Source organism: Fomitopsis serialis, assembly GCF_022376445.1.
Source record: "Fomitopsis serialis strain Sig1Antser10 chromosome Unknown B0H18scaffold_55, whole genome shotgun sequence".
NCBI lineage: Eukaryota > Fungi > Basidiomycota > Agaricomycetes > Polyporales > Fomitopsidaceae > Fomitopsis > Fomitopsis serialis.
Window position 1 is genome coordinate 17,103 of NW_025955015.1, and position 12,400 is coordinate 29,502.

General features: G+C 53.6%; 6 protein-coding genes across 6 annotated transcripts; 3 read left to right on the forward strand and 3 right to left on the reverse strand.

Annotated features, from left to right (window-relative positions):
• Positions 1-520: 520 nt before the first annotated feature.
• Positions 521-1,484, forward strand: B0H18DRAFT_1121000 (uncharacterized protein; the record flags this gene model as incomplete). Its single annotated transcript, XM_048034248.1, has 4 exons — positions 521-557; positions 612-909; positions 965-1,115; positions 1,173-1,484. 4 exons carry the CDS (start codon positions 521-523, stop codon positions 1,482-1,484), a joined length of 798 nt encoding a protein of 265 aa, XP_047891190.1.
• Positions 1,485-1,561: 77 nt separating this feature from the next.
• Positions 1,562-3,043, reverse strand: B0H18DRAFT_521543 (sure-like protein). Its single transcript, XM_048038426.1, has 6 exons — positions 2,704-3,043; positions 2,508-2,643; positions 2,427-2,454; positions 2,277-2,371; positions 2,185-2,221; positions 1,562-2,128 (listed from the first exon to the last, which is right to left on the reverse strand). Exons 1-6 carry the CDS (start codon positions 2,848-2,850, stop codon positions 1,639-1,641), a joined length of 933 nt encoding a protein of 310 aa, XP_047891191.1. The 5' UTR covers positions 2,851-3,043; the 3' UTR covers positions 1,562-1,638.
• An 809-nt stretch (positions 3,044-3,852) lies between these two features.
• On the reverse strand, positions 3,853-5,053 carry B0H18DRAFT_1121002 (survival protein sure-like phosphatase/nucleotidase; the record flags this gene model as incomplete). The annotated part of the gene is made up of 6 exons (XM_048034249.1): positions 3,853-4,336; positions 4,391-4,427; positions 4,486-4,580; positions 4,632-4,659; positions 4,712-4,847; positions 4,904-5,053. 6 exons carry the CDS (start codon positions 5,051-5,053, stop codon positions 3,853-3,855), a joined length of 930 nt encoding a protein of 309 aa, XP_047891192.1.
• Positions 5,054-5,976: 923 nt separating this feature from the next.
• B0H18DRAFT_1018378 (uncharacterized protein) lies at positions 5,977-7,431 on the forward strand. Its single transcript, XM_048029371.1, has 8 exons — positions 5,977-6,256; positions 6,315-6,599; positions 6,626-6,676; positions 6,734-6,861; positions 6,899-6,912; positions 6,962-7,149; positions 7,195-7,296; positions 7,348-7,431. Exons 1-7 carry the CDS (start codon positions 6,128-6,130, stop codon positions 7,294-7,296), a joined length of 897 nt encoding a protein of 298 aa, XP_047891193.1. The 5' UTR covers positions 5,977-6,127; the 3' UTR covers positions 7,348-7,431.
• A 362-nt stretch (positions 7,432-7,793) lies between these two features.
• Positions 7,794-9,338, forward strand: B0H18DRAFT_1018380 (uncharacterized protein). Its single transcript, XM_048029372.1, has 6 exons — positions 7,794-7,954; positions 7,999-8,248; positions 8,284-8,372; positions 8,427-8,607; positions 8,673-8,856; positions 8,913-9,338. The coding sequence occupies exons 1-6, from the start codon at positions 7,826-7,828 to the stop codon at positions 9,016-9,018; spliced, it is 939 nt and encodes a 312-aa protein (XP_047891194.1). The 5' UTR covers positions 7,794-7,825; the 3' UTR covers positions 9,019-9,338.
• A 353-nt stretch (positions 9,339-9,691) lies between these two features.
• B0H18DRAFT_1121005 (uncharacterized protein) lies at positions 9,692-12,226 on the reverse strand (the record flags this gene model as incomplete). The annotated part of the gene is made up of 11 exons (XM_048034250.1): positions 9,692-9,848; positions 9,904-10,109; positions 10,175-10,371; positions 10,446-10,690; positions 10,777-10,848; positions 10,895-10,940; positions 10,991-11,100; positions 11,159-11,346; positions 11,397-11,688; positions 11,749-11,843; positions 12,155-12,226. 11 exons carry the CDS (start codon positions 12,224-12,226, stop codon positions 9,692-9,694), a joined length of 1,680 nt encoding a protein of 559 aa, XP_047891195.1.
• Between the last annotated feature and the right edge of the window lie 174 nt (positions 12,227-12,400).

The following is a 12,400-nucleotide window of genomic DNA, read 5'->3' on the forward strand; positions in this document are numbered from 1 at the left end:
CCAAATGCATGTGAGGGGGTGAAGAAATCATCTCATTCGCCTGCAACAATACACTCACCCAATGTTTACTTCATTCAAGTGTTGAGTCCGGCTGAAGGAAGGGTGTGTCCTCCATTCGGTTCCATCATAGAGACGACACTGATTCTTTCTTGGGTCCGACCACATATAGAGCACCGCGCTCAATGGCACAACTGAGCGTGGGTGGGTGTAGCTGCGCATGGTTATCCGATAAGTCTTTGTAGTCTGTGGCGTCGAGAACCGGGAGTACTTATCTCAAACTTACCAGTCACCAGACGGTGCTTGTGCTCAGTATGTAGAATGATCCGGATAGAAGCGGTCAACAGAGTTCCTGCTGTGATTCACAGTGAAATACAGCTTGTAGGACGGCACGAGGCAGCGTTAGCCAGTTCATATTCCTGCTCCACTGGCAGTCTCATCGGATGCTCACGTCCTTGTACTGATAGGTTGTCTGGCTTCGCTCTCAGACGATAATCGCTGCAGCTCCCGTCACAATCTGACCATGACTGAAACTTCGATCCCTACATACAGCGAGCGATGTCAGTGATCTCCTGAGAACGTAGTTGTTATGGCTGAGACTCACTTTCGGGCAGTCAAGGCTGCGGATGCGGATCTGACCATCTCATCGTCCGACAACGTACTCTTCAAGGTGCACCGGAAGAATCTCGAAATCTACTCGGACATCTTCCCTGGGACTGACGTCCCTGTGAACAACGAAGTCGTACCCCTGTCGGAGAAGGCGTCGACACTGGAGCTACTCTTTCAGTACATGTATCGGCAGCGACAGCCCGACTTGAACAAAATCGACGCGGATGAGCTTGCGATGCTGGCGGAGGCGGCGGAGAAGTACTCCGTCTATGCGGCGATGGAAGTGTGCAAGTTGTGCATGCAGTGAGTGCTTCCAAAACCGTGCTCGTCTTGCAGCTGATAGGTGCTGCCTGGCTAGGTCTGCGATCCAAAAGATGCCACTGTTGGTGATGGGATACGCAGCGAGGCATGGATATGAGAGCCTTTGCGAGGAAGCGGCTCCGCACACTGTACAGGCACAGGCTGCCGATGCTTTCAAGCACCTGGATGGAGGGTGCTTTGCTAGTTGGGTTAGTGACTTTGGCAACCATGTTACCGCCGCGACGGCTCACAGTACATGATAATAGGTCCTCTACCGCGAACATTGGCTAGAAATCCTGTACGACATCCACTGTCCACCTCGCTCCCCGATGCTGCACAAGGGAGGTCTACCGGAGTGCCCCCTTTGGCTCCCCTTTCAATGGCGTGTCGTGCAAGACATCGGAGGTTCGCTGGCTCGTCTCCAACAGTCCAGTCCGTCAGCGACACTGGATGAGCACCGACATCTGCTGGACGATTGCAAACAATGCAATGCACGCGCTGATCTCTGGATACACGCGATAGTGTGGAAGCTAGCGGACATACCGACGTTCGACCTCGCGCTTCGAGCCTTGGCGTAGTGCGACTTATTCAAATCAGCACCTGGGCGAGGTTCCGTCCTGTAGCGCAGCGATGTAGTATGACCTGCAGCGGTAGTGTATGTACAGCCTCAACAACGTGTGCGATTGGCCCCGTACAGTATCTGCCAGCTATTTCATCTCGATGCTTCTCTGTTCAAGCACTCGGCAGACAGGTAAACGGCAGCTCACGCAGTATGCTATATACCTCTCCCTGATAATCCGCATCTACGTCCGTCTTCGTAGTTGCATTGAGGACAGTCACGCTATTATAGCACCCCGCAGTGCCCACGACATCGCTTTCCGTCGGCAAGACGGAGCCATCGGACGAGCACGCCGCAAAGTCCGACGCGAAGGGATCCCACAGGTTCCTCGACAGCACCCACTGGTAGTCGCTTGCGTCTGAGCAGTTGTCGACGGACGGGAAGTTAACAGAGACGATGATGCCCGGAGGGAGGAGCGGGCTGCTGTCGACGGCGAAGAGGGCTTGGGTGTAGTGAACGACTAGTGCGGAGTAGATCCAGGCGGCCTCAGTCGAGGAAGCGGTTGGATCGCTGTCGAGGGTGGTGTAGGAGACCTCGGAGCCGGAATCCCCGGAGAATGCGGTTGCCGGTACGCCTTCCTTTGCGGCCTCGCATGCCGCGCCGCTATATGGTGCGTAATGTAAACATAGCTGCGCAACAGGAGGTGGTTATGTACGTACATGGTACCAGACAAGAGGACAGCGAGACCGAGATTGTCTGACAGAATTTCAGAGCTGAGTGTGCTCATGGACAGCTATGATAGTTGACTCACTTCCAATATTTGGGCCGCTGGTCACGAAGTCGGGACCTGAGCCGGAAAAAAACTCTGGTGCAAGAGTTTGGATGCCATACTGTACTGCGTCTACCCTACAACGAGAAACGCTGAATAAAGCTCGCGTCAAGTCGAATAGTCCACACTCACGGATATGCGTTGACGTAGTTCAGATGAGCTTGTAGCCTTATTAAGTCGCCATGCTCTCCGTTGAATTGTAGGAACACCCACGATCACTGGCGTTGTACCCCTCGGCGGGCGAGCCGGTAGGGCAGGAGTCGTACTCGCACGGCTCGCTCAAAGTTTCTGGTGTCTCTGTACTGGAGCCCGTACCAGACTCGTTCTCAGCGGGAGCTGATAGAACGACCTAGCGATGCAATAAAACGATTTGAGTCGGTGGTATTCGCCGTGCATACAGTCTACTCACGTCGAAGCCAGCGGCCGTCAAATCCGTGTACAATGCACGGATCTGCGCCACAGCCCACCCATCATCGTTCGTCGAGACGATGTTGCCAGCGCACAAAGCTGCGGAAATGCAGGACAGTGCGGCGACGATGCGACCGGATCCAAGCATTCTGAAGGGTCTTCGAATGTACCTCCTCGTCTTCGAGAGATGGATAGAGGGCTGCCAGGTCTTTCCTCCCCGGCATGCTGAAATATAAGTGCTGTTGACAGGACGCACGTGGGTCGAAGGGAGAGAGCTTGGAAAGCGATGGGAAGCAGGAGCACATGGAGAGCTACGTAAGGGCTCTCAACGTCCGCGACATATTTAGGCAGTGAACGTTCTGTTTTAGCCTCTTTGAGCACCTGCGAAAGCCAGGATCGCATCTTTTTTGATAACTTGTTTCATCATAACAGCTACATACTTATCGAGCTACTGAAAATCCTTCGCAGATTTGCCTGTGTAGCACTGGTTGATAGGTGCAACAACCTGGACAGCTGCGTGGCACGCGGTGCCACTGTCAACTCAGTGACAGCCCTGCATCACTGGAGTGAGATGATGCTGCTCATGACGCAGTATGCTTCCAATTTTCCTTGGAGGTAGCTGCCGTATGAGGGCAGCTTCAGGAAACTGGCACATGCTCACCTCCGGATCCGAGTCACTGTGGATCTGAGTTCCCTGAGTCCCACGACACTTCCTGCGCAGCCTACTTATAGTTGGGCCTGTCCAGAAGCATACCACCCCAGTAGAGTACCACACGTTCGTCTCCTTACCCGGTCTCAAGGAAGAAGAAAGCCAAATACGTGAACAGACCTAGCATGATGGTGAGAGGTGGCTCATTCGAGAGTGGCGAGGGTTATGGAAGCGCTGGACGCAGTGCGAGACACGTGGGAACCCGGGCCGCTCGTCCCCGGTGGCACTGGTGGGTTATTCTCGGTGTCCTTCGGCGCTGGATTCAGCAAGTATCCAAATTCTTTTGAACCGCCTTGGATATGATACTACGCGCGACAAAGACAGGACCAACGCTACGAGTAGACTCCACTACATCAAGTTACATCTCGCCGAGTGCTTGTATCATTGTGTGATGAGAATCTACCAGGATCCCGATTCCCAATCACCACAAGTTCGCATGATTCACGAGCTCGACAGGCAACTGAAGGGAAGGCCCGTCAGGCTGTTATACACCTGCCCCTGCATGTACGCATCCACATCTGTCTTGGTGGTCGCGTTCAGGACCGAGACACTGGCATAGCACCCCGATGCCTTCACTACGCTCTTTTCGGTAGGCAGCGTCGTGCTCCCACACGTCTCGAAGTCCGTCGCGCTCGAATTTGCGAGGTTGCGCGCGAAGACCCACTGATAGTCGTCGGCGTCTGAACATTCTTTGGTGGAGGGATAGTTGACATTGACGATGACGCCGGAAGGTAGGAGTGGGCTTGACCCCGATGCCAGGAGCGCATTGGTGTATTGGACGGTGAGTGCCGCATAGATAAAAGCGGATTTAGTGGTTGACGAGCTGGGGTCGCTGGTCAAATTGGTGTAGGATTTCTGCGACCCGGTACGTCCGGAAAAGGCGGTAGCCGGGTAACCTTCCTTCGCTGCCTCGCAGGCTGCGCCGCTGCAGCCACTTGTAAGTATCAAGGATACGGTAACTCAAGAATGTCAGACGTACACAGTTCCGGATTTGAGGACAGTTTTGCCCGTGTTCCCTAAAAGGAGGATGTCAATAAGTGTCCTATAAGACGTATGGACGAGACCAGTACGTACAGCCAATGTTGGGTCCGCTGACAATAAAGTCAGGTTCAGCCCCGTCGAACAGCTCCGGAGCAAGAGTCTGAATGCCGTAGCGCACAGCATCCACGCTGCCGATTATCAAAGTCAGTCAGCGTACACCCCACTGTTTTAATGCGTACGGGTAGGCATTGACGTAGTTCAGATGGTCTGAGGACAGATGATGAGATCCTAGATAGCTTGCCCAATCGAATTGACTTACTGTCAGTCGAGTTATACCCTTCTGCGGGAGAACCCGTGGGGCAGGTGTCGTACTCGCATGGCTCAGTGAGCATCTCAGGAGTCTCTGAGTCGGATCCTGTGCCGGACTCGTTCTCCGCAGGACACGACAATATGACCTGCAATAATCCGTGTCTGGTCAGAATGCAACAGCTCGTTGAGATTGTATACATACATCGTAACCTGCAGATACCAGGTCAGCGTACTGGGCACGTATTTGTGCAACAGCCCATCCGTCGTCGTTCGTGAGCACGATGTTTGTGGCGAGTGCGACAGTGGAGAACGAGAGCGCGACAAAGACGAGAAGCTTGGAGAGCGCGGACATACTGACTGTGCCTCGTTGCGATGTGTCTGCTTGTCTAGAGGGTTGTCCTGCTGTTCTGGCTTTTTATGCTTGCAACCCGACACACGTGCGACGAATACTTCAAGCAGTGCACGTCAAGGAAGCACTTCTCTTGCCTAGATGAGATACTGTTGCACATGGGACGCGGCCACATACTCGTTAATGCACCATATTGTCCACTCTATTGTTAGCACCAAGCCAATACGCAACATGCCCGGTACACCTTCCCATCCGGGCTCTCCATAACGCGCGGTTTCTGGAACGGCTTCGACATGCAGTAGGCCACTGTTGGAGGTGTTTCATGTTTTCTGTGTCCCATGTCTGATGAGGCCCACACTTCGATGACTGTGTATACGGGAATAGAGCGGCGCAATGGTACTTAGCGTGAACGCACCCAGTCTGGAAAATCAATATCCGACTTTTGAGTTCTATGTGTTGATGAGCCTTCAGGCCTGAGGTCTTGGAAAGGATGCCTCGGTGGCGACGTGGCGTCGGGGGAAGCCACTGGCCGACTCGGAGTGTTAGAAGCTAACCACACGTCCATTCATTGCGAGCATGCGACGGGAAACTCGATCAGGGATTATAAAGTAATGGGTTTCAAGTAGCAGAGACTTGACAATCGAAATCCGAGACTCGCTGGCGTGTGACGTCGCGGAGTGACAAAAGGCATGACCTGTGACAAGTCGCGTCAGGTCACAGCGCTTGCAGCTGACCACGAGGCCCAGTACTCAAATCGTACATGATCGTCTTTAGCGCAGGGGAAATATCGGCATTGCGAACTGCGATTTCCCTTGACCTTCTGTTTGGGGAGAGTACGCTGACAGATACTGCACTGATTTCTGGGCCTTGTGATCATGACCACCGACAATCCACAAACGCGAGTCCGCTATGACAGTCCGCGAATAGTCGCATGATATAAATAGTGCGAGAGCAAGTCCCATTGCGCGAAAGGGGTGAAACTAAGTCCCGGATAGCGTACTCACTCGTGATGTCCGGTGTGCATGCGTGTGAGGACAATAAAGGGAGGGCGTGGTAGGAGGACGGGGTCAGCTCGAGATGGCCTTCCTTCGCTCGCTCTCCGCGCTTGTCGCTTGCCTCAGTCTTGCGTGGACCAGCAATGGCCAGGGACCATATCCGGGCCAGATCAAAAACTTGGTAACGTTCGGTGACTCCTATTCTGATGTGGTGAGCACAGACGCGCCCAGAGAGAGACTGTCGAAACGAGAGCTTACCTTCAGAGCAGTATGTCCCGGGAGACAACGGCACCTCATGGCCCACCTACGCAGCGATGTATGGCAACTTCACGCTGTACCCTTTCGCCAAGTCTGGAGCAACGTGCTCAAACTACCTGACCTACAAGCCGTTCCCACCCGTCTTCGAGTATCAGCTCCCGCTGTACTTCACGGAGAAGTACAACGGTTCCCTCGAGCTTGACCCGACAAGCACCATCTACACGCTCTGGATCGGGACAAACGACGTCGGTGTCAACGCGCTCCTGACGGGGAGACAGACTCCAGGAGTCACGCTCGTTGATACCATCAGTTGTGCGTGGAGTGGGTGAAGGTGTTGTACACCAGCGGCGCCAGGAACTTCGTCTTCCAGAACGTGCGTATTCCGGTCCTCGTCAGGGTGAAGACGCTCTTCACTGACTGTATCAAATAGATGCTTCCTCTTCAAGATACTATCCTGTACTCGGCTGACTCCTATCCCAATCGGTACTGGACTGCAGAGCGGAATTCAACAGAGTGGAACGTGATGATGACCGAGATCACGAACACCGGAAACGCCCTGTCCTCGCCTGGCTGACTGCACTGGCACCGACTCTAGAGGAGCACATCTCGGTAGGCCCGGCATCACATGACATCTGCGGAATGATTGATCAGCGTTCAGGTTACTTCAACTCGTTCGGGCTTGTGGCCGACATTCGTGCCAATCCCCAGAACTACCTGAACGGCACCGCTCCGTTGAACGTCACCGGATGCATCAATTCGTGCGTATACCAGTTGAACGAGAACACTGCGGGTCCGGTGACTTGCGACGTCGCTGAAGGAACAGCACGGGACAGCTTCCTGTGGTACGTTGTAGCATCATCGTCGAAGTCCATTCGGAGACTTGCTCACGAGTCGGTTTCAGGTATGATGAATTGCACCCGTCCGAGCAGACCGACAGGGTCATCGCCAGAGAGATTGCGTCAGCTATTGTGCGGAACTCGACGGACTGGATAACGTGGCTTATTTGAGCACATCATGAGTGAGAAAGAACAATGTGGACAGTACCTTAGATCCAAGGACTAGGGTAATATAACAAGACAAGCGCATGAGCGTTCTCGGCACCTGTATCGAAGCACCAGCTTCCTGGCGTGCATGTTTGGAACAGCCTGAGAAGACGCTGCGAACGAATTCAGCCTTGCTGGAAAGTGATCATCAAAAGCGAGGTTAACGAGGGCCAATCAGCCGCTTCTGCGAAGGCGGATACCACAGCGCTCTGCAATCCCGACGAACGGCATACGGAATACCGTCTTTCAATCAGCGACCCCTTTTCACTGATTCATAACGCCTACAATAGATGCCGTGTGGGCGTTTCCCATGGTCAAGACGAATTGACTGCATATATCATCTCACCGTCGGGTCAATCAACCCAGTGGCCCGCCTGTGGACCGCATAGTCGTCACATGGACATCCTTGAGGTTTACGAGCGATTCGTCACGAAAATGTATAAAGGTGATCCCAGGACTGGACGAGAAAACCAACCAAGATGTCCTTCCAGCGTGTCCTTGCATCGGTTTTCCTAGTCCTGGGTTGCGCGCAGTGGAGCGCGGCCCAGGGGCCTTATCCAGGTCAGATCAAGAACTTGGTGACCTTCGGGGATTCCTACAGTGACGTTGTGAGCAACACCTTAACGCTATGCTTTGAATAACACTTACAAAGACTTCTGGACAGGGCGATCCAGGAGACAACGCCACTGCCTGGCCCGTCTATGCAGCCATGTATGGCGACTTCACCTTGTATCCGTACGCGAAATCTGGCGCAACATGCTCAAACTATCTTACCCCACGTCTGTTCCCTTCCGTGTTTGAAGATGAACTGCCGCTCTACTTCACCGAGCGTGAGAATGGTTCCCTCGTGCTGGATCCGACGGATACGATGTACACACTCTGGATTGGAACAAACGATGTCGGTGTCGGCAGCTCATCACTGGGGGACAAATACCAGGGGTCACCCTGGTAGACACTATTGGTTGCGCGGTGGACTGGGTGAAGGTGCTGTATGGCGCTGGAGCGCGGAACTTCGTCGTGCAGAACGTCAGTGTGAATATGCGGTCGCTTGTAAAGATAGCTCACCTCTTCGTTCCGTAGATGCTCCCACTGCAATTGACAATTCTGTACTCCGCGTACTCATATCCCAACCGATACTGGACAGAACAACGTAACACGACCGAATGGAATGTCTTCATGACAGAAATCACCAACACTGGCAACGCTTTGTCTGCTGCGATGCTCTCGGCCTTGACGCCGACACTGGCGGGTGCACACCTCGGTGGGTGATCGGATATTTTCCGGGTCCAGCTATGCTTGCACCATCTGAACGCGTGTCAATGATAGGCATTTTCGACTCGTATGGGTTAATCTCGGACGTATATGCTCACCCGCAGAACTACCTGAACGGCTCGGCATCCTATAACGTCACTGGATGTATCAACTCGTGCGCGTACCAGCTGAATGAGAGCACCGCTGGCCCTGTTACATGTGATGTCACGGAGGGCACGGCGCGCGATAGCTTCATGTGGTATGTCAACGCAATTAGGCTACAAATATCCGCGTTTCATCTGATGGTCTGAATAGGTACGACGAGTTGCACCCTTCAGAGCAGACAGATAGAGTCATCGCCAGGGAGATTGCTGCTGCGATCGTACGCAACTCAAGCACTTGGATCGACTGGTTGATCTAGACGGCTTAAGGGTCGTCTTCGATTCTCGGATGAATCGTCTTGCTTTCCTTCGTAGACATGTATCATTACTTGGGGTGACGGGGATTTGGGAGAGTTTCCGCGAACAGTAGACAACCATGCTCTGGTTGAGTCCGGGTATGGCCATGCGCACGGAGAAAGAGGCGGTATGGACTGAGCAAAGCAGAGATTTAACACCAGAGTGAGCTGTATGCCTCTGTAATTTGCGAGGTGAATGACCGCATGAGGCTGCCAGGGGTGTCATCGCAGGACCTGGCATCATGGATGTCGCAACGTTGAGCATCAAGTGGCAGCGAAGCTTGAGTTGGTTGAGGATGAGTTTGAGCGCTTGATGCCGAGCGCCTGCAGATATCACGGTCACATGGTCGTGATCTTCGCGCTCAAGTACCACTGGCAGAGGCTTCACTTTGGCATCAGCTTTCCGATGAGTACTTATTTCAACCCAAAAGATGGGTCCGTAGCAGCCTGAGGTCTCCACCTGCCTTTGTCCTGATCGTGAGGATCACAACAGTCATGTACTACGAGTACAACAGCAGCTCGCTAGTCACGACAACTCGCACACATTGTAGGGTCATGAGCATATGAGACTGGCAAGCAAGACGCGTACGAATACATAGGCCGTTCAAAATCACATATAGTACATTCGGACATCCATTCATGACATCGAACCTCTCAAAGCCTCTCGCTCCTCCTTGAGGTGTGCGATTTCCTTCACGTCGATCACCTGAAATGGCCATGTCAGAGCATTCCCACCGCTTCTCATCGTCTGCAGTTGCATATCGTCCAATAACGTATCAAGAATTTGTGGCCAGCTGGGAAACGACATGAGTCTAGAAAACAAGTTCGGAATGGCAATTAATAACTGACCACCATAGCGCACAGTCGCTTCTGACGCTGTTGTTTGCTGACATGTGTATATCGGGGTACCGCCTCCGGAGCCACTCTGCGTTGTACGCCGCGCTAGCCATGGCTTCCTCAACAGACGAGGGGAGCCGCAGGAATTTATCTCCGCGGAAGTACGACGTGATCCAATGGGCCGAAGTCTCAAACGCGTATCCAGCGTTCGTCGTGAACTGCAATACCACAGTGTGTCCCACTGAGCACCATGCATTTGAGCTGGGATGATTGTAGTACTCACAATAGCACCGTTGATGGCGAAGTTTCTACGAAATATGTTCTTGGCCGGTACCAATCCCCGATAGATCGACGAGGTTGCCAGCTTGTTGGCATGATGAGGGGCGGGAGAGTCTACAAGGGTCGTGTAGTCCCATCGGTAGTACTGGCTGCCTGGCTGGGGCGCGTGGCAACCAAGTCCAAGCTCCTGCAAGGCCGTATCTACATCGACAACAGCAAGTTGGAAAGCCAATCCGTCAATTCCGAGATATCAGCGGGTTGAGCGACAAGCTCACCGTCGAACAGCTTGTTCCACGAAGACGTATAACCGGTACCGAGTACGACCGCATCGGCACGCACCATTCGCCCATCATTGAGAATCACGGCCTGGGCTTCCTCCGAAAATGACATTACCCGCGCGGGAGCAATGATGTCAATGGCGCCTTCGTTGACCAATCGGTAGAAGAGCCCTAAGGCGCCAGACCCCTGGTTGTTCGCATGCGTGCCCAGAACAATTTGGGAGCACGTCTCAAGGGTGAGTCTTGAGGAACATTGAGCGTCTTGAACTGGAACGGAAGCCCTTGTCAGACAATCCACCGAGTAACTAGTCACTATCAATGTCCTCACCGCAAGCCATTGTAGGCATCCCAGAAGCCGTGGACAATCTTGCCACCAAGCCATGTCGTATGCAGAAATCGTCTGGGGATAATCAGTAAGGGCAATGTCAGCGACGTGCTTAACTCACTCCATCGATGTGCGGAGCTCAGTGAGGTGACAACGCAGAGAAGAATCTGATTCGGTCAGTGCACCTTCTGCCATGGCTAACTTCCCCACCACGGACCTGCCTCTCGCGAACCAATTGGGCATGGTAATAGGCACAGCGACTGCCGCATCAATAGTCGTGAAGACCATGGTGACTCGCCGTCCTTTGTCTGCCATGTGGGCTGCATACTAAGACGTTGAAGTAGTTAGCAGTCGATGTCATGTGTGAGAGCTGGTGATAACGCACTCTGATGCTGATTTGCCGCCACCGATGACTACTATGGTCCCTCCGCCTTCAGATGCGGGTTTCACGGCGTCTAGTAGCTCTTGCATGCGCGCGCCATAGTCGCTGGAGTGGATGACGGGACCTTGGAACCCGTTCAGACGCGCCTCCTTGGGACTCAGTCTCAGCGGATAATGCGGCTCGCTACAGCCCTGGATCACTGTGAGTCGGCGACGAGTACGAGCTGCCAGGCTACACTTACTCCGCTACACAATACCAACTTGTCATATTCGAGGACCTCTACGATCTTGGTCCTTGTGTCCTCAATCACGACAGCCCAGACGTGATCATCACCGTGGGGTAGACCTTCTCCGCCTCTAGCTGTGGCCCGGACGTTGAGCACTTCCGTGTTATACCTGATTCTATCGGGAAGAAATAACTCGACAAATTTCGCCATATACGCCTGCAAATCCTGACCGGATAGACGACGGTCACTAGAAGCCGAGGAAGGCGGAGGCGTGTCGAGGTTGGAGAACCTATATTCCCCCTGGATACTGCAGAATACCGCTGTCAGCCCATCCCCATACCTGTAGCCCGAAGGATCGTATACATACTTGTTGATGATCAGTCCTTCGTACACTCGACCAGCAGACCAGATGCCGCCGGGCGTTGGGTCCCGGGTGAGGACTTCGACGTGCTGGTAGCCATCCTGTATGAGGGTATGAGCTGTGATGAGCCCAGCAGCGCCAGCGCCGATGATGCAAATCCTATCAGTCGCCAGAGAGTTCATGTCGACAAAGACAGAATGTCGGGTAGACTATCATACCCTCGGCCCTCTTTATGCATTGCAGAAATCCAGTGGACAGACCTCTTTCGGCCGCTGTGCCAAAGCGGCTCGTCGACCAGCTCGGCATCCGTCAGATGATACAAGTCAATGCAGGCTTCCCGAAGTAGAAGACGATGTCCAGCGCTTCAAATAGCACCTACGTGGGTTCAACTGAGAACGGTCGTTCCACTGACCCAGATGGTAGGGTTGTCCAACGAGCGTTCCGGAGCCACACCAAGGGGAGCTGTGACAACAGAGTGCGCCATGGTGACACGGGCTCCTTCGAGAAGGCGACAAGGTTCAACTGAATACCGTGTCGAAGGCCCATTGACGCGCCTGGCTTCCCCCAAAACCACGCATGCCGCTGACAGCGTATCGTCATGAGTGAACCTTGTGCATACAGAAACGACTGTCTGGCGGCGGACTGCTCTGGCTCCCCG

Excerpts from the sequence above, each read along its gene's own strand:
- B0H18DRAFT_521543 (XM_048038426.1), bottom strand. The coding sequence starts at position 2,850 with ATGCTTGGATCCGGTCGCATCGTCGCCGCACTGTCCTGCATTTCCGCA. Across the intron at positions 2,644-2,703 it reads TGACGGCCGCTGGCTTCGAC|GTCGTTCTATCAGCTCCCGC; the intron begins GTGAGTAGACTG and ends TTGCATCGCTAG. Across the intron at positions 2,222-2,276 it reads CAGCGGCCCAAATATTGGAA|ACAATCTCGGTCTCGCTGTC; the intron begins GTGAGTCAACTA and ends AAATTCTGTCAG.
- B0H18DRAFT_1018378 (XM_048029371.1), top strand. The coding sequence starts at position 6,128 with ATGGCCTTCCTTCGCTCGCTCTCCGCGCTTGTCGCTTGCCTCAGTCTT. Across the intron at positions 6,257-6,314 it reads GTGACTCCTATTCTGATGTG|TATGTCCCGGGAGACAACGG; the intron begins GTGAGCACAGAC and ends CCTTCAGAGCAG. Across the intron at positions 7,150-7,194 it reads GGGACAGCTTCCTGTGGTAC|TCGGTTTCAGGTATGATGAA; the intron begins GTTGTAGCATCA and ends CTTGCTCACGAG.
- B0H18DRAFT_1018380 (XM_048029372.1), top strand. The coding sequence starts at position 7,826 with ATGTCCTTCCAGCGTGTCCTTGCATCGGTTTTCCTAGTCCTGGGTTGC. Across the intron at positions 7,955-7,998 it reads GGGATTCCTACAGTGACGTT|ACTTCTGGACAGGGCGATCC; the intron begins GTGAGCAACACC and ends ACACTTACAAAG. Across the intron at positions 8,373-8,426 it reads GGAACTTCGTCGTGCAGAAC|ATGCTCCCACTGCAATTGAC; the intron begins GTCAGTGTGAAT and ends TTCGTTCCGTAG.